This window comes from Anser brachyrhynchus (genome assembly GCF_964034855.1).
Source record: "Anser brachyrhynchus genome assembly, chromosome: 5".
Classification (NCBI taxonomy): Eukaryota; Metazoa; Chordata; class Aves; order Anseriformes; family Anatidae; genus Anser; species Anser brachyrhynchus.
In genome coordinates, this window is record NC_137699.1 from 53,548,216 (window position 1) to 53,571,981 (window position 23,766).

General features: G+C 36.2%; 1 protein-coding gene across 9 annotated transcripts in view; it reads left to right on the forward strand.

Annotated features, from left to right (window-relative positions):
• The window catches only part of EML1 (EMAP like 1), a 124,285-nt gene that overhangs the window by 74,598 nt on the left and 25,921 nt on the right, over positions 1–23,766 (forward strand). For 6 of the 9 annotated variants that reach the window (XM_080593198.1, XM_080593196.1, XM_080593202.1 and 3 more), the window contains 5 exons: positions 2,730–2,862; positions 8,584–8,631; positions 11,880–12,014; positions 17,087–17,115; positions 21,694–21,823. In XM_080593198.1, the coding sequence (XP_080449324.1) occupies positions 2,730–2,862; positions 8,584–8,631; positions 11,880–12,014; positions 17,087–17,115; positions 21,694–21,823 (475 nt within the window). The remainder of the gene's footprint in view (positions 1–2,729; positions 2,863–8,583; positions 8,632–11,879; positions 12,015–17,086; positions 17,116–21,693; positions 21,824–23,766) is intronic. The other 3 variants (XM_080593201.1, XM_080593199.1, XM_080593197.1) reach the window with 1 other exon arrangement.

The window sequence follows — 23,766 nt, forward strand, 5'->3', positions numbered from 1 at the left end:
ACTGGCTGTTGCTAGTTTCCATTTCATAAGGTTAAGAGAATAACCTCCAGCTGGAATTCACTTCAGCTACCTTTTAATAGGCATTTTTTATACAACAATAAAGAAGGAAAAATGTTTTAATCATTTGTTTATTTAACTTTATTATTCTAACTTATGATCTCAAAGCCTCATGAAAGTTTTGTGAGCTACAGAAATCGTGACAGGAAACAAGAATACAACTGCTTAACTGTAGCCATCTGATTCTCTAATATACAACAGAATCTGTTTTATATGTTAATTATACATAAAATACACAGTAATACATAAAGTAATTATGGCATTACAGTAATTAGTCAGGAAACGTAGTAGGGCATTCAGCGTGAAACTTTGGAATGAATAGTGTAGAAGTAAATAGGATCATGATGTCTGTTTTTTTTTTTTAATTGATTTATATTTTTTAAGTGTGAGAAGCAAAAGCACAGTAGGTTTTAGCTGTTTTGTGTTGCCTCTTGCTGTGGATTAACCGTGGTAGGCAGCTGAGCCCCACACAGCCACTCACTCACTCCTCCCCGGCGTGACAGGAGAGAATTGGAAAGGTGAAAGTGAGAGCTCCTGGGCTGAGATAAAGACACTTTACTAGCTAAAGCAAAGCTGTGCGTGCAAGCAAAGCAAAACCCAGAATTCATTCACTACATGCCAGCGGCAGGCAGATGTTCAGCCGCTTGGAAAGCAGGGCTCTATCATCTGTGATGGTTACTTGGGAAGACAAATGCCGTAACTCTGAATGTGCCCCCTCCTCCCTCTTCACCCCAGCCTTTATTACTGAGCATGACCCCATAAGGTATGGGACGTCCCTTTGGGCAGTTTGGTCAGCTGCCCTGTGTCCCCTCCCAGCTTCTGGTGCACCCCCAGCCTTCTCTTGCTGGCAGGGCGATGTGAGGAACAGGAAGGACCTTGAGTCTGTGAGCACTGCTCTGCAACAACTCAAGCATCGGTGCACTGCTATAACTACTACTAGCAACGCTATTTTGGTCACAGATCCAGTATATAGCACCATAGAAGCTACTGTGAAGAAAATTAACTCTGTCCCTGTGAAAAATCAGTACAGCTCGAAAGGCAGCAATAGTCTGTTAAAATAGATCATGGAAACAGGGCTGGAAGGTACCCTACGTTTGTCTTGTTTAGTCTTCCCTTAAAGCTGCCTGTAAACTCAGAGAGCTCTTGCACTTCGTACCCTTGGTAAGAATGGTACTGTTCAACCCGTTCAGTCCTCTGCAGTTACAGGCTGTCTCAGTGGGCATGGAGCTGTTCCTTTTTCCTTTGTTGACCTGGGTTCATGTCATCCTTCACTCCTTTAAGCCAAACAAGCCTTATCCCTTCAATATTTACTGATGGGAAATAAGTATATGATGAATACGTAAAAAGCAAGTATGTATTTTAATCAAATTAACTGCTTTGGTACATGTGTCAGGCAAATATAGTTTGTCTTGAAACTTACATTCACAAATAGATAATATTTACTGATGCAGTCTTTTCAATGCACAGGCTTTCACTTTTTTTTGTTCAGTACATATGACTTCAGGTGAACAAGTCAATACATGCTTGCAGTCTGCTGCAATAAGAAGCTATCATAACATAATCTAGGACTGTATGTAATTGTTACTTTTTTTTTTGTTGGTTTGGCTTTTTAGATTATCCTCAGCAATCTTTTTGTTTTTCTTTTCCAGAGTATTCCGTAGGTATTTTCACTGAACTTCACAAGGTTGTCAGATATTTTCTCCTGTGTTTCTTAAGTGACTTATGGCTGCTTACTTTCTCTTGGGTATTCTTTCTCTGACCCCAGAGACTTTTGGCGTCTTTACAAAGATAGCTTGTAATACAGTGTGCTGTCAAGTTTCAAGTGTTATACAAAGATTTGGTTTTCATCCTTGCTGTGCAGAGAGCACTAGTCATGCTTGTGTCTGTTTCCAGGGTATGTTCTGCTCTAGTTTTCATGTAAGTACTCATTGCTTGCAGTTTTAACCACTGTTTGTTTTTTGTAACTAACTTCTAACGTACTTGAATGGAACTTCTCAGTCATTCTAATAGTAGTTACAGGTTAGATGTGTATAACATTTTTTTTTTGAGCCAACATTTGATCGGAACATAGGTAGACAATGTCAACTGATTATTAAGTCCACTGTTTTGGTGATTTCGATAGCTTTTTCTGACTGAGGGGTAAAATTCCTGTTTGTCAAACAGAAGCCCACATTCTTTCAAAGAAGAGGGGTGTGTGTGTGTAGATGGAGAATAAGGATTTATTAACAGATTATTTGCTTGTGGAAAACCTGTACGAATGTTGAGGGATAAAGGGCAGGAGTTCCTGGGGTGGTGACCTGCCTGCATTTATAGCACACTTCTGAGCATCATCCGGGTGGGCAACAGACAGATGTCCTTTTACGAGAGCAGGATTGGTTTGGCTGGCAACAGCTGCCTTTGCACTTACCAGTAAGTCACGGAGCTAGAATAGGGTTTTACAGATGTGACAGGTCATGGAATTGTGTATTTAATCCATATGCAGATGATTTCATGTCATTATGAATAACAAGGAGGAAATTTTTATTTTTTTAAAGCCCACATCCATAGTAAGTTTGGCAATAATGAAACAAAAATGGCACACAACACAGATATTTTTAAATATTCTAATGTTGTTTTCTGGAGGAAAAAAAGAAAGTAAAACCAACGATTTTCATCCTCTGCTTGTTTTACAGCAAGACCTCTGGTACAAACACTGCCTTTAAGGACTACTGTTAATAATGGAACCGTGTTACCAAAGAAACCAAGTGGCTCTTTACCTTCCCCATCAGGAACCAGAAAGGAAACTGTATCACCAGCAGCAAAAAGGTACATAATGTAACACTATAATTGTTAAATTGAGAAAATAATGAATCTCCTCCTTCAAGCTTCCAAATACATGTGTTTTTTTCTTACTTTCAAAGCAATGGTCTATACGTATTTAGTTCAGAAAGAAAAGGAGAGATGGAGTTCATTCTAATAAATTTTAAATATATTTGGTCTAATTAATTAGAATTGAGGTTATCGCTGTGAATATTGAAAGAACACATAATGCTTAATCTACTAGTTTGTATTATTTTCTTACTGCTAACAGTAGAAATAACGCATTTCTACTGTTGTGTAACATGACATGAAAAGTATTGCAGCGATTCTTTTAATAGCTGTTAGAAAACACTTAGTCTGGAGAGTAACTGTGCTATCATTACAGATCAGCATGTCACCTCTGGTTGTTTTCTCTCAGTAAAAATTATCTTGAAACTGCCTGCACAATGCTATAAGCATCTCAGGGAAGACAGTTCTATGCCTAGCACAGTCATGCAAATGAGAATATCAAGTTTTATATATCTTACCGTTAGCATGTATTTAGGCCCTTTAATAATTACTCTATTTGCTTTGTGTGTGTGTGTGTTTGTGGGCTACATGTATGCTTGTTTTGTACACGTAGGTTCTAAGAAATGCAACGGATTGGGTGGAGCAAGTTCAAGTTGCGTGTGACAGTTACGGTGTTTGTTGTACTGTTTGCATGTAAAAGATAATATTATGTGGGGATTTTTTTTGCCTTTTTTTAACACTTCTTCTGTTGTGTGTCATCCTCAGCATTTTGTAGGGATGATGCTCTCAACTCTGAGGAAGGCAAGTTGTGGAGATGAGAATATTAACATGCTAAGGTCTGAGGCTTCCTTTGTAAAGAGATGTCTTCCTTAAAGGGGAGATGGTGACTAAGTATATGCTACTTTCTGTTACTGATTTGAAGGCAACTGGTTTTCCAGAAGCTCCAGGTTTTGTTGTTATAGAGAGGCTGTGCCATGCAGAATTAAAAGCGGAAAGCACTGTAGTTGTTTCAGTGTCACCCAAATAGAATTGGGCTCCTATGAAGCAGGGCTCACAGCAGCTGCAGGTTTTGACAGGTTTGCCTGAATCAGCCCTTAAGATAAGAGAAGGAAGGTAAATACAGTATAAACGTTTCTGTTATCAGAATTATGTTATCAGAATTTGGCAAGTGGGTGGAAGAACCTGCCTTTTAAAGAGAAAAATGATTAGTAAAAAAAAAAAAGCACTATTTTGATTGTGGTGAATTTTTAAGTAAACTTGTTCTTTACAAGCTTTTTTTCTAAATAATTCTAATTTTATTCTTGTTAATTAAACATGCAGTTTTAAGTGGCAATTATGAAACAAAAATGAGATCACAAGTATTGGCTTGCCTCACTTGTGTACAAAGGGCGTGACTTGCGAGTCTGTACACTCGCTATCCAAGGTTCAACGGAGGACTTTCTGCTCCAGAGCAGGGTGGGTCAAATGGAGGTGAAAATCACACTTGTCCTTTCTCTGTGCTGAGAAGCCTTTGCATAACTCAAGCGGTCCATCGGACAGTGCCTGCAGAGCTCCCAGTCCCTGTAGATAAATACATCCTGCGGTCTGGATGCCCTCTGTGCTAGTGGGAAAGTCCTTAGGGAGATTCCTTAGGAAGCATTTAATGACTCCCTTGGTTTGTCTGTGAGTGAAATCTTCCAAAGCATAAGGATTTTAATGTCCTTTTATTATGTTTCCTCTTTGCTAGAGGGACTGAACTGAAGGTGCTTTAAATATGCAATACTAAAATGTATATTCCATTTTAGGAAAGAAAAAATACATATGAGTAGTTTGTCTGTTATAGACAGAAGCTTATTACAGTGCTTAAATCTAGGAATGTCCTGAAAAAATTAGTTACAAGTCCAGGTGCTGTGGAATTCCTATTCCCTTCAAATACTAAAATGCTGTATTGATTTAATTTAATATGCAAATGTATTTCTTAGTTTATTTTAAATTAAACTATATTAAAGTATATTTCTCTGCCTTAGCTATAAATACAGTTTGAGAGGAAGTGTTGAAGGGGAGTGTTAAAAGACCTTATCAATGAATTACTGTAAAAACTTTTAGTAAATTATTCTCTACAATCATTAGCTTTTGATAACGACCCTTAAAATAACTTAGGGGATTTTGTGTTTTTGTACTATAGCATGCTCCAAGTATTCAGTATTCAAAGATAATGTCTTAACTGTTCCAAGTAGCTTACTTGCGAATAGTCAAGTAGATGAGTTCATTAATATAAATTAATTCATACTTTGTATTTATAATGGGCTGTTCTGCATTCACAAGCTGTATGTGGATATGCATAAAGGTTATATGAATATAGCAGCAAGGTCAAATAGTTTCCTTTTTTCAGGTGGGTAGAACTTTTTAAGAAGCTTCACTTAATGCTGAACAATTTATAATTGTTCATATATATGATATATATATATAATATATATTTTGTGTAGTTTTTAATAACTTCGCAAATTATCATTTCTGCTAACATCATAGAATCATTATGGTTGGAAAAGACCTCCAAGATCATCTGGTCCAGCCATCACCTACTACCAATATCACCCACTGTCATGGTTTTATAGTGCTCTTTTCATATAAAGTGATTCTAAAACTGCCACTACGTCATAGTGTAGGTATTCTATTAGTCCAAAATACGATGTTGTGGAATAGCAGCTCCAAATAGTATTAAGTGCTTATAGATGCTTTAAAACGTAATTTCAGCTTGGGTACTTTAATGCTTTTCCTATACAATACAGGTGCAGAATGGAAAAATTCAGAGTTTTTCAGAACTTTTTTAAAAAAAAAAAAGCAAAAGTAAAATTTGAGAGGTAAAGTGAAAGAAAAGTTTTTTTTGTTTGTTTTTTTAAAGAAGAAACTTCTATTATGAATCTTATTTTAAACCTTCAGTCCGCTGTTGTGAACTACTAATATATGCTAGGGTTAATATAATAGAAAATTTCATCTTCTTCTTCTACAGTGAGCATATTTTCAAAAGAGACATACATCTAGGTTAGCGGAAGCCCTGCCAAATGTTTATCTGAACACTGTTATGAAAAGGGGATTTACAAATAAGTAATTTCTGATTCTTCCTTTCTCTGATTTAAAAAATTAGGTTAGGTAATGTGTGGTATCCAACTGAAGTGATTTTGATCTGTCCCTTGAAACAGCATGTAATGCATATTTGTATAAATACATGCAAATAATCTCTGTGAGGATCAAGTGTGCATCCATACATTCCGTTGCTTAGGAATAGGTGTACTTATCAATAAGTCTACACACACAATCTCATTTCATACAATAGCTCTATTTAAATGTATTGGTTAACTCATTTGAACCCGCAGGTTGGTATACTGTTCATCCTCTTTGCTGGATTACCAAGGAGATGCAGTTCAGAGTTCACTACATTTTCTGATTTCCCATTTAATATCTGAAATGGAAATGACTTCTTCTGGCAGGAATATAAAATTGCAGATGATGATAAAAAAAAAAAAAGGAAAAGGCTTGAGGCTGAAAGGGTGGAACTAGCAGAGTTTTTATTCAAATTCTGCCACATTCCCTCAATGACCTTATGCAAATCACTTAACCTCTATGCATATTGGTTTTCCATATGTAAAGTGTGCATCTCTGGGTATCAGTAGGTTGTTATAAGGCCTAATGTGTTAATTAGAACCAGATCTTGTAAAGTGTTGAGTAACCTCAACTGACTCTGACTTCAATTAGAACTGAGGGCACCAAACCCCCTTCAGCATTCAGCTCTTATATAGCCAAAACCCAATTATCCAAGTTGAGGAAGGAATGAAATAACCTGAATAGGAAAAAAATACAAGACACAGGTCAATCAGATGATAAAAATACACAGCAATAATGCAGAGCAAAACAGAAAACCTGGTGATGCTGGTGATACTGGGATCAAAAATTCTGATCCAGCACTAGGACGTGCTGCAAAGCTACACGGCTGCCAGGTGCAAGCTGGCTGCTGCGGAGCTGAAGTGATTTAGTGATGGACTGGATAATCACCTGACACAGATAATCAAGAATTGCCTGTCTTTGTAAAGTGTCTGAAAGTCGTCTTCACAAAGAAACTCATCTCAGGGAATTTGATTTTAAATTTCACGTGTTTAGTGTATGCTGTGAAAGTCAGGAATTAAGCTATTTTGTGTACCATTTTTTTATACACTGCCATATTTTTATTTTGAACTTTATGCATAGGATAATTATTTGGAAATTTCATTCAAAATAAGTTGGTCTTTTTGTATCATGAACAGAACTTTCCCTTCCCCCAGCACTCTTCCTTTCAGATGTAATGTGGCTTGAAGTTCATTGCTTAACACTAAATTTGCCTTTGGAATGTGTCCAGCACACAGTAGTAATGTTTTGTGTTCCCTATTAAAATCTAGGTTTTTGTGACTCATCTAGAATAGCTTTGTTTCCAATAGTTGAAGGGGAAAACGGAAAAAAAAAGGAAAATGTAAGGGAGGAGAATGCAGACAGTACCTTTCCCAGTAGGGATGCTGATGCAGACCGTAGGCTAGCATATACTTTGCCTTTCAAAAAGAGACAATCAGTCATTCTTTCTTCTTGAGCAGATTGTAAAGCATTACAATGCTGCAAAACTCTGACAATGGAGATCAAAAGGAAGAAACTGGAACAAAGAAAACATAAAAAAGCTTTGTTTGTAGGGAGAATAAAATACTTTAATATGACGAATTCCTGTTCTTCTAAACTCTAAACACATGGCCCCTAGGAAATTGTTCAGTCTCCTGGAATTAATGTTCTACATTCTGTTCTGGGGGCAACAATGATTTGTAACTGGCACACACACACGCTCTATATCAAGCCTCCAATTTAGTCTTCTGTTTAACACTCTCAAAGAAAATGTTTTTAAATAAAACGAGTATAAATTTAAAAAAACCCTCTCCATTGAACTTCAAGTGGCAAACTATTATGCCACTTCACTATATCTCGAACAATTAAAGTTATTAGTGTGCTTTGCTCAAAGGCATAATGAAATTAAAGTCGTATATTATTCCTGAATTTATTCTAATTGATTTAAATGAGGGTCAGAAAGAGTGCTAGACAAGTTTCAAAATATTAATATTGTTGGCTACTGTCTAAGAGCATTGCGCACTATTTTTATGTATTTATTAGAAAGCTTTAATTTCCCCCCCCCCAATATCTGTTAATTAAACATATTTATATGCGTGTGTGTGTATAAATATTTATGTATATATTGGCCAGATTTGCCCTCTGCAATTCAGTGATGCAACCATTTGAAACAAGCTGCGCAGTGGTGTGTGTGTATGTGTATGGATGGATGAGGATTTCTGTTCTTGTGTTTACCATTGCTTTTTTTAAATAGTCTTTTGTCTTCTAGCCGGGTCATCTGTCTGTTTTCCTCGGATAGCCTCTTTGATTTTTCTTTTTCTTTAGTAGCTTGTAAAATGGTCAGTGTATTTGGAGCATTGCTAAGATTTTGTCATTCCAAGATACATTGATGTTCTGAAATGTATGGTTTGAAATGATCAAACATCTATCCGAGTCAATAAGCGCTGTGTTGTTTACTCTTGCACGTGGCTTCATATCTTGAATGCATGTGATTATGTCTTTTAATGTAAGTTCGTTTTATATGTCTTGTTTCCACGTTTTATTGTTGCATTCACTTTTTATTCTGCTTTGTTTACGCACCTCTCGATCTGGATTAAGCAGGTCTGTGAATCTTCTCAATGCATGCAAACTGAAAAAGCCTGCTCTAAGGTGAGGGATCCTTAATAGCTTTGTAGTGTTGAAGCTCAGTTGTTTTTCCTTTCTGTTCTGGTTCGACACATAGAAAGCGGCTGTTTTAGTAGCAGCATTAACATGGTAGAACTTAACTGTAATTATTATTCCCATTTTTAACATTTTCAGAAGTAAATTTAAAACTTTTTGTCATGATAAGTGCATTGCTATACTTAGACGATAGTTTCAGATACAGTATCTCTGTTCTCCTATGCTAACAACACTTTTACTAAAATGATATTTCATTAAATCACATTGCTTTAAGTTAAAAATTGTGTTAACAAATGTTATCTTTTAAAAAATTTTGCAAATGCCTCTCCTTTTGTATCACTAATCTGAAAGCCAAATTCTGGAATTCAGTTACACTCTTATAGCCCTGGAAGTTAAACAAATATTTCCTATCATTTAAAATTCTCCCTCAGGTGACAGTGTATCTGCTGTAGCGATGGATACAAATAGTTGGTGTTCAACTCTGTAGCTACAAAAATGTGTTTATGCTGAAACTGAGTTAATGTAATGGGATCAAAACATCTGGCTGTGATCCTCTTCCTGATCACCTGCTAATGCTTCTCACTGGGCTTTTGTTGGTGGTGGTGTTGAAAGTAAAATAAAATTTGTCAGAAGGTGGCTTTACTAATTAGTTTAATCACTAATGGTAATAAAAGAGCTTAAAAGATTTTTTTCTTCTTCTGTTGTGGTAGAAGTAGGTTTTCTACCGATATGAGACTTCTTCAGTAAGAAGATAGCATTACACGTTCAAGCTTTAGTCCCATTCATTTTTTATCATCCATTCATCTTTTGAATGTTGATAGCTATAAACATAAAACCCCAAGCAACATTAACTTAGCTTAAAATTGCTTCAACAATTGCTACAGCGTTTCTAATATTAGCATAATTTGGTGATTTCCTTAATTTAATTTCAGTGTAGGCTGATATTGCCTCTTGTTTTTGACATCTTTTCCTTAACCAGAGAAAGAAATGTTTGATCCTACAAAATCACAAGTGGAAGTTTTTGCAGTAGTGTGCATAATCTAGTGGAAGGACTTACGCTAATGGAGATATCTTATGTGGAGTATTTTTGGTATCAGGGCTTCTTTTATGTTAAGCTGGAGAAATATTACATGGGATGATGAGAGGCAGAGTTAAGTGCTTGCAGTATATTATTTAATTTATCAGAAGAGGGTGGTTTTTTTTCCCCCATGCATTTGACATTGAGATGACTTGAAAAGTCTGAGGATAGCTTAGGAAACACTAATTCCTGAAGTGACAACAGACTTAAATGCTTATCACTGCCTTTTTGCTTCTCCCATGAATTTTTCGGTCTGTCCCTGTGTGTAGCATTGTTTGCTCTCTTAAGTCTCTCCCTCCACAGAAATTTATTTTTTTCAGCTTAATCAACTGAATGATGCTTGTTTTTAACACAAAAATGCAGCATCGAGCATCCATTCTACCACTGCATGATCCAGAAAGATTTTTGTGAAGCTACCTGAGATGCATCATAAGATGTGTCTGCTCTGCAGAGGTTGCTGTGGGTGGGGGCTTCCTCTCAGAAAAGTGGTTGCTTTGCAGAGAGACTCTGGCTCAGTTGTTCCATCGTTTCTGATGAACTGAGGAATAGGTGTTCCCCACCTCACTGGTAAAAAGCCCTAAAGGAACAGGAATATGCAGAAAAAAAAATAATAATATATATATATATATCAATTGTTGCACAGTAGATAAGCTGAGTGTATTTTGACTGAACAGAGAAGTCCATCTCATTTCCTTTATTTATGAAGAGTCAATGCCTCACTGTTTTTTCTCCACACTACGCATGAAGTGGGACAGTCTGAGGAGCTGACGGAGATAATACAGGAGGGATGGTTTTTAGGGGGAGGCAGGGAATAGTCCTCGAAGATGCCTGAGGTGAGCCTTGTGGTAAGCAGACCACCCTTGTGGGTGTACAAAGGTAGAGGGGGCTGGAGGCTGTGAAAGGACTGACCGGGACTTGAAGGGGCAGGGACAGAAAGGACTGAAATTTTCGTGTGGACGGGTGGGTTGTGGTTGGGATCTGGGGAGAGGTGTGTGAGTATTGAAGTGTGGGCTTGGAAGCGATCATCAGTGTCCGTGGTATTTGAGGCAAGAGAACTGCTGAAGGTTTAGGTGTGGGAATATAATGGGTAAAGGGGATGTTCCTGCTCTGATCTTTAGAGGAGGTAAAACAGTAGAGGGCTGGGGTGGGGGAAATAGAGACCCCAACACTGAGTCCTGCCCAGCTGCTGCTGTGGAAGGGATTCCTGTCTTGGTCCAGCTGCTGCTGCTGCTTGTTCCTCTCCGCTTCCCAGGGAGTGAAACAAAGTGAAAAGCATAGCCCAGCTCACTCTTAATGTGCTCCCCTCCCTTGCTAGGAAGCACTAATTTAGAAAAAAGTGGTTTGAACTAATGAAAAGCCACAATAATTTCTCTCTTACCTGGTATATGCTCTGGGTGGGTTTCTCTTTACTAGATTATCCTGCTACTGCCTTGGCTCATGGTGCTCAGTCAGAGAGAGGTGGTTGTCTGAGGGGTGCCATAAGACATGCAACAGGCTCCTGTTAGGTATCTTTGCTGAAAGCATGGTTGAAGAGGACGATTTAAACCTTTGGGAAGATTTAAACCTTTGGGAAACCCCTTGTTAGGGATTGCAGGGAATGTAATCTATTCATACATGTGATTTGGAAGCATACATTTTTGACAAGCAAACAGAGAGCTAACCTGTACTTTTTCATTAGCTTTACTCTGTGGCATGTTAAAACTAATTTGAACCACTGCATAAATGATTTTGAGTGTGGATACAAAGTTAGCTTGCTCGTGCTCAAATTTTGACCTACTCTTGGCACTTTCTGTAGTCTGCAGGTGTTGGATAATAAGTTTTCTCTTTACATCTTTCCCTTCTTGGGAGAATCCAAAAGTCCAGAAGCATAGAGTAGTATTCAAAGATTTGAAATGTGACATGGAAAGTAGATATTACAGATTAGTTTGATGTTGGTGTGGCCTATCTGCTATCTTATGATGGGGCAAAAGCAGTACGTTAGTCTGTTGCACCAGGTACTCCGCAAAACTCCTATGTAGCGTCTTTAATACATCAAATTTTGATTAAAAACAGTTATATTGTGGTCAGCTTTCTACTTGATACGTATCTCGGAAATATTTGTCATAAAATATGTGCTTTTACAAGTCCTGCTATAAAACTCACTCCCCTTTTTTATTAGCACTGTTAAGAGAACCAGTTCAACCGAGCGTGTGTCCCCGGGAGGCCGGAGGGAAAGCTATGGAGATTCCAAAGGGAGTCGCAACCGCACCGGATCCACCAGCAGCTCATCTAGTGGTAAAAAGAACAGCGAAAGGTAATGGTACTTAAACGGCTGTCTCTTTTCTCTGCCTTCTGCCCTAACAATGACGCTTGTTTGTTCAGTTCAGCTAATATTGAAAATTTTGGGTTAAATCTCCGCCAGTTGGACAAAAATACATATTTTTAAAAACACTTTGAAGCATTTTTTCAAATTTAGGTGAAATTTATTTGCCTTGGTTCCAGACTATCAATTATATGAGTACATAGAGTTCCCCCCTGAAAAGTTCATAATTGTTAAGCATGCTTTTTTTTCCATTATCTCAGTGGTTTCCCTTAGCCTGGTAAGTGCTGCGAGTTCCTGGCTGTCGGCTAAGCAGCAGGCAGCCACTCGCTCACTGCCCCCCCCCAGTGGTATGGGAGGAGAGAATAGGAAGAGAAAAGTGAGGAAAAACTCATGGGTCAAGATAATGGTTGTTTAATAGGTGAACAAACGAGTAAGGAAAAAAAAAGCAAAGACAGAAATGAAAATAAGTGATGCAAAAGCAATCACTCACCACCTCACGCATGTAGAATGGCACCCAGCTAACCTCTAAGCAATAATTACTTCAGTCAGAGTAATGAGAAAGAGGGAGAGGCTTGCATGCAGGCTTTATCCAAAGTAGCAGAATAAAGCGATGCATACCTCTGTGAAGCACCAGAGATACTCTGTACTGCCAGCAGTCAATGGAAAGGAGAATGTGTTGTCCAGGAGTTGCAGACTAGGATGGTCTTGAAGAAATGCATGATTCATTGTTTGTGGTGAAGTCACTGTATTGGCCAATTGGCTTTTTTCCGTATTTCCTAGACAGGCTTTAGTCATGGCCATTTCACTTGATCTCTGCCCTGTTCCAGTTTCCTATGTAAAAAGTGGCGGTGATGATGCAGTTTCGCAATATCCCAGATGATGCGACCATAGAGAGACACTGTTAACGAAGATCACATAATACTGTAATTCACCTGCTCTGTCTGTGCATCGTTGCCTTCATATGAGTCATTGGGTTGCTCATGAGCCAATGGTATGGCACAAAACTGCTGCCTTTAATCCCTTTGGCATCTTCCCTTCATGTGGGGATTGACTGTTGCTGTGAACTAATGGGCAGCCTAAGTTTGGGTGATTGAATCACTAATAGTTTGTTTCCTGGCTTAAGTTTTCAGCTATGAAGCAAGCCTGTGAGTATGCAAAGTTTAAGAGACTTTGTTGGAGGCTTAGCTAATTATGCAAATAGTGGAAAAATTAAGAATACCGTCAGACAAAAGATTATAAAATTGTATCCCAGGAAGATGTAATTATTTATATAAACTAAACTTTTACCCAGTGTAAGATCCACTTGGCATTGTGCATCTATGCATGTCAGAATTCTACAGGACTGGGCATTCTGGTACATCTGGAAATTTGACTTTATTTCAAAGTATGATTATTTTAAATTTTTTGGGGGTAAAATAATTATAAACAACAGATAACTTTTTGGGGGAGGGAAGTGTGTTTTGAAGAGATGAGAATGCCGCAATGGTACTGAATAGGTGTGGTTTTGTATTTTTTTTATAAGTATTTTGTATTAGACTTTAAATTTCCCAAAAGTACGATATATAATTGAAAAAAAACCAACACAACCACGCTATAGCAATTAACTGTAAATAATACCTAACTACTACTGTTTACATGAAAATCAATCTTTTATTGGATTACTTAGGAGTGATATCTCTTTCTGCATGTGCCAACTTGGCCAAAGCTGTTACTAAATATTTCACAACCTTCTAGCACAGAAATTGTATATCTGGACGTATCTGATAGAATACCACTAAAGGGGGGAAAAGAAAAAAAAAAAAAAAAGCTATCAACACTCTCAGGAGCAAATGAGCCTGAAGACAACATTTGGGGTGGGGAGGATGATGACAAAACAAAACCAGAAAAAACAAATGAAAAAAACCCAACCACCAGTGGAGGGGCTGCTGAGATGGTAAAAGCTTGCCGTTAGTTTCCACTGGAAATTCTATGAAGTGTTGCACCATTGCATAACTTTATGCTGCTAGATTATCTCAGTGAATTTATTAACAAGGAGCTGCTTTTTTCTGTGTTGATCTTGCAAAGCTAATTGCTTTTTCTAAGACTGAATTTTTACTTTTGAATTTTGCATATATGTGTAATTTCCCTCCAGTTATAGCAACAGTCCTTACATTGTGACCTCATTCATTCAGAAAACCCCACCTTTTATAAATATAACAAATATCGCGTAGAAGCTTTTTGTTAAAAAAACTTAGATTTGTATAATTAGATGGAAAGACTCTTGTTTCTGGAATGTGAGCAGGAAGTACGCCTGCCAATGGTGAATTTTCATTACTTTTCCGAATTACTATAGTTTCTCAATAACATATTAATGAATATACGCTAATCCAGCAGTGTCCTTTCTCTGTGTATTTTTTTTGTAAAAAAATTTTCATTAGATCAAGTTCCCAAAATTTAGAATTTGATCTGTATTGTGAAATGGAAGATATATAAAAAATTACACTGCTGCGCAAGATCTCTTTTTTAAAGACATGCCTGACTTCTTGCTTCATGCATAAGGTGCTAATTATCTGAAATCAGTTTAATATTAAAGCTACTAAAGAAATAAGATGAGAATATTAATTGGGTTGTTGACTATCTCAGTGAAGAAAGGATATGACTTCTAGCAGCTACGTAGTGTGGTACTGTACGTTTTAAAAGATTGATTCCAAAATAGCTGAGAGAGAAGAGCATTGATGTAAATAATGGTTATTGACAGACTTGTTTTGTTTCTGGCTTAAGGTTGATCAAGGTGCTCCCGACACATTTTAAATTTTTTCATACTAATCTAACAGAAACCTGATGGTTGTGTAATTCTGCAGGTGTTGGGCAGATGGTTGAGCAACAGCGTTGATTAGAAATCACTTAATTTGGAGTCAAGGAGGAGGCTCCATGTACAAGTGACGCAATCCTTAAGTAATGTGCAAGTTTCCAAAGGAATTACTTGGGAGCGCATGTCACATTGCGTTAGCTGGAGCTAGTGATGTTGATGCCACTATTAGAGCAATAATTGTATGGTTAGAGAATTTTCCCAGGAGTTAGAAGACCTGACTTATATCACATGCAGCCTCAGGGTGTTCAAAACCACAGCTCACCACTCCTTGAAGAGTGTCCTTATCCCGTGGAAGAGTCTGGGTAAAGACTTCCTCATGCTTCTTGTTGAGGCTGGGCCACTGTGCAGAATATAAGGCAAGAGTCACGGGACTAGAAGAAAAATGAGTGTGATTCCGTATGCCAGGGGGTAAGGCCATCCTCCTAAGGTGGTATTACATAAACTACTCATAGAATTATTGTGTTTTTTTTTTTTTGTACTATGTCTGGTCTCTAGGTGAAGCTTCAAGCAGAATGCATGTCAGGAATATAAAAAGGCAATCATGAAATTACTGTGTTTCAAAGTAGTTGTATGCAAAACCATAATGCTATAGAAAGACATTATAAGAAGCTTTAATAATTAGTAGGGAAGTGTCTGTAATCTGCCACACTACTATGTGGTGTCCCAATTCCCTATCACCGAGCAAGGGGCAAGCCCTTTTTAAGGGTTAGCTAAGTAGGAAGTGATTCAAGTTCATGACAAGGAAAAGGAGTAGTCAGAGTTCTGAGCTGCGTGTCTGGTTAGGGTTTTCATAATTAAAAAGTACACATGATTTGCTCTATTACTGTTGTGAATCAGCCTTTCACATTAGCTTGAGTAAGTCAGCATGGACTATTCAGAGCTAGGGATTCCTGTCAAATATTGTAGCACTTGTGACTAATGCTGCATCCCATAAAGATTTTATTTTCTATAAATATCTTCCTAAGGAAAAAAAAAATGTTAATCTTGGTGTTAACAATGGCAACACATCTTTCTACTTATATAGATTGGCTGTGTATAGGCCAGCTTGGTGCATGAATTTTGATGCATGATTAATACCAAGGCCCATATTATGAGAAGTTGCTATATCCATGGGAACAGATTTTTTTAGTTTGGTTCATTATATCATTAAGTAAATGTATCATTCTTGATTTATCAATGTCAAGTCAAAGGAAAAGGAAAAATACTGCAAAATTATTTGCTGTGAATTCTTTTGTAGAGAGAGAGAATCATTTACACTTAAAAAAAAAAAAAACTATGCAAAAATAAGCAGGTTTAATTTCTTCTTTTTTTTAATCTGCTCTTTATTTGTCCACTGCAGTCTAGGATCTGATGTGGAGATGGCATTTCAAAGCTCTGTGAATGCTTCATCCTTCTCATGCATTTCTCCACTAAAGTAAAGAGACGTTTCAACCCTTTTGGGGACCGCTCTAAGAACCATACAGTAGTAATCTGATATTTCAAAAATTTTACTGAATACAAAGAAAATGGAAGTGGTAGGAAAACAAATGTTTCATGTCCCCTTTACGTTTTGTCAGAAACAACATTTCTCAAGCTTAGTTATAGAGGGGCAAAGGATAAATAAAACAAACTACTGGCACTTCTTGGAAAAGGTTTTTTTTTTTTTTTTTGTGAGGTAGTACTATCCACATGGTTACTCACCTTTTCTCTCTCTTCTCTACGTTTCATGTATTTTCCCCTCAAGTTTTCCCAAATGGTTTTCTGAGGACAAAAAGACAAACTGATTTTAGCTTGTCTTCCAGGCACTACATTGAGAAAGAAGATGCTTTAATAATGATGGGTGTATTTCCTGGGTTTTATCAAATACTGTCATTCACCTGGAACCCATTGGGCAGTTCTGTGTCTTATGTTAACTCTTTGGAAAAGCACCATTCAAACTTTGTTTTGCTCCTTAAATCACAGAGCAGGAGAAAAGGATCTGGCAGTAGGAGAAAATCCATAGTTGTGAGAATGGCAAGAGAATTGAATGATAAAAAAAGGTGTTGGTATCTGTCATCAAGGAGCCACACTGAATGCTGTTTATATTTTTGTCTGGTTAGGGATTTACATTGTAAATAACTAAAATTTATTTATTTAATATTTTCCGTATTTTTATTTTTTATTATATTTATGGCTCTACATGTGGAGACTGTACAAGCTTTGTAACACAGAAATTTCTTCATTATTTTCACAGCAAACCCAAGGAACCAATGTTCAGTGCAGGTAAGAACTTTTGAAATTTTTAAACAGAAAACTGTGATAACATAATGGATTTTATCTGTGAACGTCCAGGAAATGGTGTTGGGCCTCTAAGCATGATACGTACAGGCTACTAATGATTTTTTTAAAAGAAAAGTTGAGCAGTTTGCTCCAGTTTTTGTTGGCCCAATAGGTTTATTTTACAGTTCGGATTCTTTGTAAGAAGACAAAGAAGAAAAAGGCCGTGACTTACACCAAATATGTTTTTCCTTTCAAAGCAGTATTAAAGTTTTGTTAATTAAAGCATTTGCTACATTCCAGCTATGACACTGTCATGTTAACTTAGTTATTAACTGTACTTGATTGCTCCCTTTTAAGAATTCCACATCTGTCCCAATGCCTTCTAATAATATTTATCAAATCACAAATAAAGATGGTGTTTTGTAGCTAAGCTTGGAAATCTATCTTTAATTTGAAAATCACATTTTTTTCCTCCTTATTTATTGTCTACATAACAAGATTTCAAAAACAAAATAGGAGGTATAAGTGAAAGAATTTGTTGTCCTCGATGAAGATACAAAACTAAATAGTATAGATAAGTTATTTTTGTCCTGAAAAAAAAAACACAGAGAATTAAAATAAAACCTTCCTTATAAAAAAGGAAGGGGAAAAAACAGTTGACTTGTCAAATTTATCATATTCTTGTTTATAGTTCTGTAACAGTAAGCATGCATTAAGCTGAAGGAGAAAATCACTTGTTTATCAAGCTGATTGATCAGCATCCAACAAAGCTCTTAAACTGTACTTCAAGATTTAGTGTAGCTGATTTTGAACTCAGTAATATATAAAACTAGGGGCTTAAATCTTTTGTGACAATACAATCATAATCCACCTCCCTTTCTTGAAAACAGTTGTTTTAAAAAAGAGAAAGTTTCTGATTCACACAGAATATATAATTGTTGTATTACGTTTCATCTTCTCTTGCACCATGTAAGCAAAGGTGTTTGGAATAATTTTTCTTCTGACACTTTCCCAGTAGATAAAAATCAGTAATTAAATATGTGTCACTACTTCTATTCTTCTCAGATGGACAAAATTCCTACTGAAATTAATGATTTCTAAAAGTTATATGTGATATTTTAATTACTTCTAGCATGTAGTTGAATAATGAAGCGTCAATTGGTATTTTAATGATAGAGGAACTAAACAGAGCCACTAGCTGGAGGAAAAAGGGTTTTGACTTTAATTATCCAACCTACTGAATGGAGCATGGGTCAGGGTTTTACAAGAAACAGGGTAGCCTCCAACAGAATACCACTGGACAGCCCATAGAGCAGGTATTTAGTGAGACTGTTGTACTCAAACACATCTTTATCTAGCCCTTCTGTCTCTGTCTCTGTAATCACAAGGGAAGCGCCGTGTGACACACTGCAAAGGTAGGCTTCACTTCCAAAACCTCATAGCTCTCGAAGCAAAATGGTGCTAGTGTGATAAAAGCTTAATGTCTGAACAGCTATTTTGTTACTTGCATGCATTTTGCAATGTTAAAACTTTTCTGGTTCTTTTAGTAGAACAAAAATATTACACCATCTATTATACAATTCACTAAATTATAACCCTCAGGTATACTTTAAAAAAAGGAATGGGTTATAATTCAGTCATGTGGAATTTTTTCAGGAAAATTTGAATTAGAAAAAATTATGTTGAGAGAGCTATATGGCAACACGTGGATGTTCACTGTGTTTGAAATGGTGTTCTGCACTTTTGCTGGAATTCATATAGAATTTGCCCCTTTGTTGGCTGTTTTGCTGGTAGCCTAACATGATTAGAGAAGCCTTGGTATTTCCCTTGCTTTTTCATATTGAGTAGAGCGTAGATTATTCTAAATGCTGGGTAAGCAGATCTAGGCGTACAACTAATTTATCAGTGCTTTTTGCTCAATGTCATATTGCAGAGTTAAATTTGGTATACCATATTGTTTTCTAAAGCTGTAGCAAATTTGCAGTGTAAATATGCACATTTTTGATGCATGTTTGTCTGTGATATAATCACAGATCACAGATTTGTCTTGCTTTTTAGAGATAGTTTATTCCTAACAGTTTTTCCACTAATCAGCATCTCTCAGCTTTGCAACAGATATAAAATTTTGCAAAAAAAAAATGTTCTTGAGGCAAAGTTTTTTAAAGAGTTTCTACCTCTGTGTATTCATCGTCAATTTTATGCCTGTGATCAGTAGTGTCTGCTTTGCAGATCCTACGAACATTCACATTAAGAGCTTCTTAAGAGCTGTTATTTTTTACTGTTATTTTCAACAACAATTTCAGAATTTACAAACTTGCAGATGTAAAAGATACATTTGTTTAGAAGTTTCACCATTGGTCTGTCTTTGTAGTTTGTCTGTCTTTACAACTGTATCTTCACATACTGAGCTTTGCTGTCTTAAAAATTTAGTTATAAGAATAAAAGAAAAGGGTTGTAGATTGGTTAGGAACATAATAAGTTTATATTACTATCAAAAATCAGAACTAATGTAATTAATATTACCAAACTTAGAAATAACTACACAGTGTAGATTTCTGTGCCTTGCCTAGTCATACTAAATTCCTCTTTATAGTTAGTAGAGAGATACAGGCATACTGAAGGCATAATTTATATACTTTGGGTTTGGACACCTGCTTTAAAGTGTGATTAATTCCTGTAAAAGTACCTGTTTCTTCCTATTTACTCTAAAAAGGAGTTCTGAGTGACTAGGTCAAATGTGGGTAGTTCCACTCTATATGGCTCAATGCAAGTTATATGAGTCCCATGACGTTTCAAGTGAGAAAAGCAGCTCAGTGAATTAAACTTTCATTCATTCCCAGCCTTTGATAAGCACAGTCAAGAGTTGTCACTGCTGAAAATCTATTAACTTCCAGTGCATCAGTATAGTAGCATTGGCATGTGTTTCAAGCTCATTAAATAGATGCTGCATGCGCATACAAATAGTGCTGTTATGCTCCGCTATTTAATGCTCTACCCTCTTTAGTTTATTTTCCAATACAGATCTATCAGAGTAGATTTTTAAAAACAATTCCAGTATTCTGGCAATTTTAACATTCATCTTGAGCTCCAACCATCTGTCACCATCATTATTCTGTTGTTTTTTGTGTGTATTTTTTTGTTCTAATTTTTTAGCATTGTTTTCTGTTGCTTTCGTTATATCTCTGAATTCTGTAAATTGGAGGGTTTTTGGAGAGCCATATCTGTAATGTTACTGTGACAGGTGAAGTAGATCTTTCCCAAATGAATTAGTGTAAAGGCAGAATACACGTGTCTAGGTAATAAAACATAGCTCTGTTTATTAGTTCAACCAATAATTTTTATTAATTTACTCAGGATTTTTAATGTATGCATTTCCAATTAAAATAAAGCCTTAGTTTTCAAACTAAAAACTAATGGTATACTTGTAATGATACTTAACATTCATAGCATAATTTTAACAGTCCTAAATTGTATATTTTTTTTTCATTTACATGATTTTATTACTTTTGCCCTTCCATTTCCTTTGTGCCCGTGATTATTCTGTCTAGTAATTCTACAGATGTCACTGACTCCAAAACTGCTTGATTCGCATGAGAACAAGGCTGAATTCCTTGATCTGCCGATGGAGCAGCAAGAGCCAGCACGTTCTGAATCTGGACAAACTTCACCAGAAGTTCACAGGACACCCACTTTGGCCTTGCCAGTTCCCAAAAGTCCTAGTCAGACCTTCATGGCATTTCCCAGATCTCCTAGTTTTATAAGCCCCATGAAGTCCCCAAGTCAGTACTTCCAGATCTGTTATTAATCCCTGCTTCTCTTCCCCCAAAAATATTTCTTCCAAGTTCAACACATTATTTTTAGTATTTTCTTCTAGAAATGTTTACTTCTGTCAGCCAATACAGTTTTTGTAGCTTCTCTCCTGTATGTCATTTTCCTTTCTATAACGTGCTGTCAATGTTGTCATTCCTTTTCAATGTTTAGTAATTCTTAACACATCTTTTTTTGCATGTACATCAGCATGATTCTTTTTACTAATTGTTCATGTTCCTTATTTCAAATGTATCTCTAACACTGTATCAAGTGTAAAGCATATCTTTACACTGATATGCAAAGAATGCGACTGAGTGTTGGAAAATACTTTAGATGCTGATGCTCCACTGTAAATACTGATTAAAAAATAAAATTAATTTTAAGTGGCATTTCTGTGTTAATTGTAATCTTTGATGTTTTCCACTTCATTTTTAATATTTAAAAATGCAATATGTAACATTCATTTTAGAAAAATAAGTTTCAATTTCAATCCTTTCAGTTTTTTAATTTTTCATGACATTGTTTAGTTCTAAGTCTTCTGCTCAAAACATTGAGAGGAAAAAGGGACTTTATTTAAAAAAAAGAAGAAATTAATAATTCTGCCTAGTGATTGCGATTTAGGGAAAAATAAGCTGCTTATTTTATATGTTTGTGATTGCATGTCATTTTGTAATTGTAATGCACCAAACTAAGTGGGAAGGGATTGAGGAGCACTGGAGTTCTTTACTGATGTTTTTTTTTGTAACTCTAAACTGTTCTGACCTTTTATAGAGGAAGGATACGTAAAAATGTTTCTTCGTGGACGTCCTGTTACCATGTACATGCCCAAAGATCAAGTGGAATCTTACAATTTGGAAGCAAAAGTAGAGCTACCAGCCAAGAGGCTTAAACTGGAATGGGTGTATCCTTTTGGTGTTGGAGGACTACTTGGAAATTGGTCATTTCTTAAAGGTTTGTTTAAAATATGTTTTAGAGGTAGAGTATAGCAAGAAACAGGGCTTGTTTCATTAGCGAAGTGTGAAGCGACATTCCATTCAAATAGGTGTTCATTTCTTGAGGCTGCACTTTGTGAAGTACAGGGTGGCAGCTGAAGATTTTGCTTAAATGTTGCCTGAAGGTTGCGCTTGAAGCATGCTAATTAGCTAAAGATTAAATGAGGCATATTGTAAAAATGTAGTGGGCTGTGATTATTAATTATAGTGTGCATAAAACAAGCTCAGGGTTTGTTACTGATTCTAAGCAGTAATTTATCATTTTAAACTGTATTTTGTAAAGGGTGCACCATTGTCTTATATAGGAGTTGCTGTAACCAACTTCAGTACTTGAATAAGACCTGAATTGAATACCATATTGCAATCGATAGATACTTAGCAATGAAATTCATAAGATACGTACATATATAAAAACCATAATACTTAGATTTGAAACTGTGCTTAAGCAGCGTAAATGCCAAACAACCAGAATTTTCCCTTAATATCTGAGTAGGCATAATTACAGAGTTCTGACTTGAAAAACCTCCAGTATTTCATCACATACAGAAATTTTCATGTCTCAGTTTAATTCATAATAAGAAAATCCATCCTTTCTTGGAAAAAAAAATGACCTTTCATTTGTGTTTAATGTCAGTATATGTAATAGATGATTCAAGATAAACTATACACATAAAAAGATCTGAGTCTATTTGTAATATCCACTATGTTTAGAGAGATGAAGTCTTCATAAGGACCTCTATTTTAAGCAAATACTTTTTTGGCCCCAAGCATTGCAAATAGGAAGTTGCTTTGTCTTCATAAAAAAGAAGGCAGGCTGCAAATATTCTTTTTCTAAGTTGTATAAATAGAACTGTGTGTGGTTTCAGAATGCACACAGTTTCCAAAAGTCCCATTGTATTCACTAGAGATTAATGACAGATTTAGTAACCATTCTTATTATTCCTATTGCAGCTGAGCTTGTGGGTTCAACCCCACTCTGCTGGAACTGCAGAGACGATGCATACAGAAATAACCAAAGATGAATTAAAACAAAAACCAAAAAATAAAAAACCCAAGGCATCACAAAGTTATAAAATGGTTGAGATTTCAGTGATAAATACTGCTTGCAGCATTCTACCATCTAATCATTGTGCAGGTTCTCACCGTACATCACAACAGAACTGAATGATGTCTTTTCAGGTTTGTAAGGTCCCCCGTGAAGAAGGGCATAAGAATGATGCGAGAGAAAGTGTTAAGAAGCTTGCTGAAACAATAACAGCAAAAAGCACAAAATGGATTGTCATTAGCAGTGACATGAAGTTAATATTTCAGACTGTTATAAGAAACGATAATTAGATTTAAGTCATGATTTCAGTTTCATTAATTTCTCACTTAAGCTTACTTAATACTCCATCTGGCAAATAGTCATTTATTTTTAGTTTGAATATTCATATGTTTTCTCAGGTGTGCATCTGTGTACCTAGCAAAATCCCATATACAAATGTTTTCTATTAATAGAAAAGGTATGAGTAAATAAAATGCTTCAACTAACTATAAATGGTTACTGAGGAGGAAGCATATGTTCCTAAAAATACTGTGCTAATTTGTTTCCATTTTTTTTTCTTTGAATTAAACCAAATCATTATATGCATACTTAAAAGTTATGTCTAGGTACCTACAGGACTCAAAGAGGAATAAATTAATAAGTAAAATAGTGTCCAGTTTAGAGACTATAATGATGAGAAGATAAAGTGGGGGCAGGAGTGTAAGATAATTTGAGGAAAAAGAGAGAAAAAAAACACACCAATACTTCAGGCATTCATTCCAGTTAAATTGGAGAAGCTGAGTTGTTTGCATGCAGGATATCAGAACT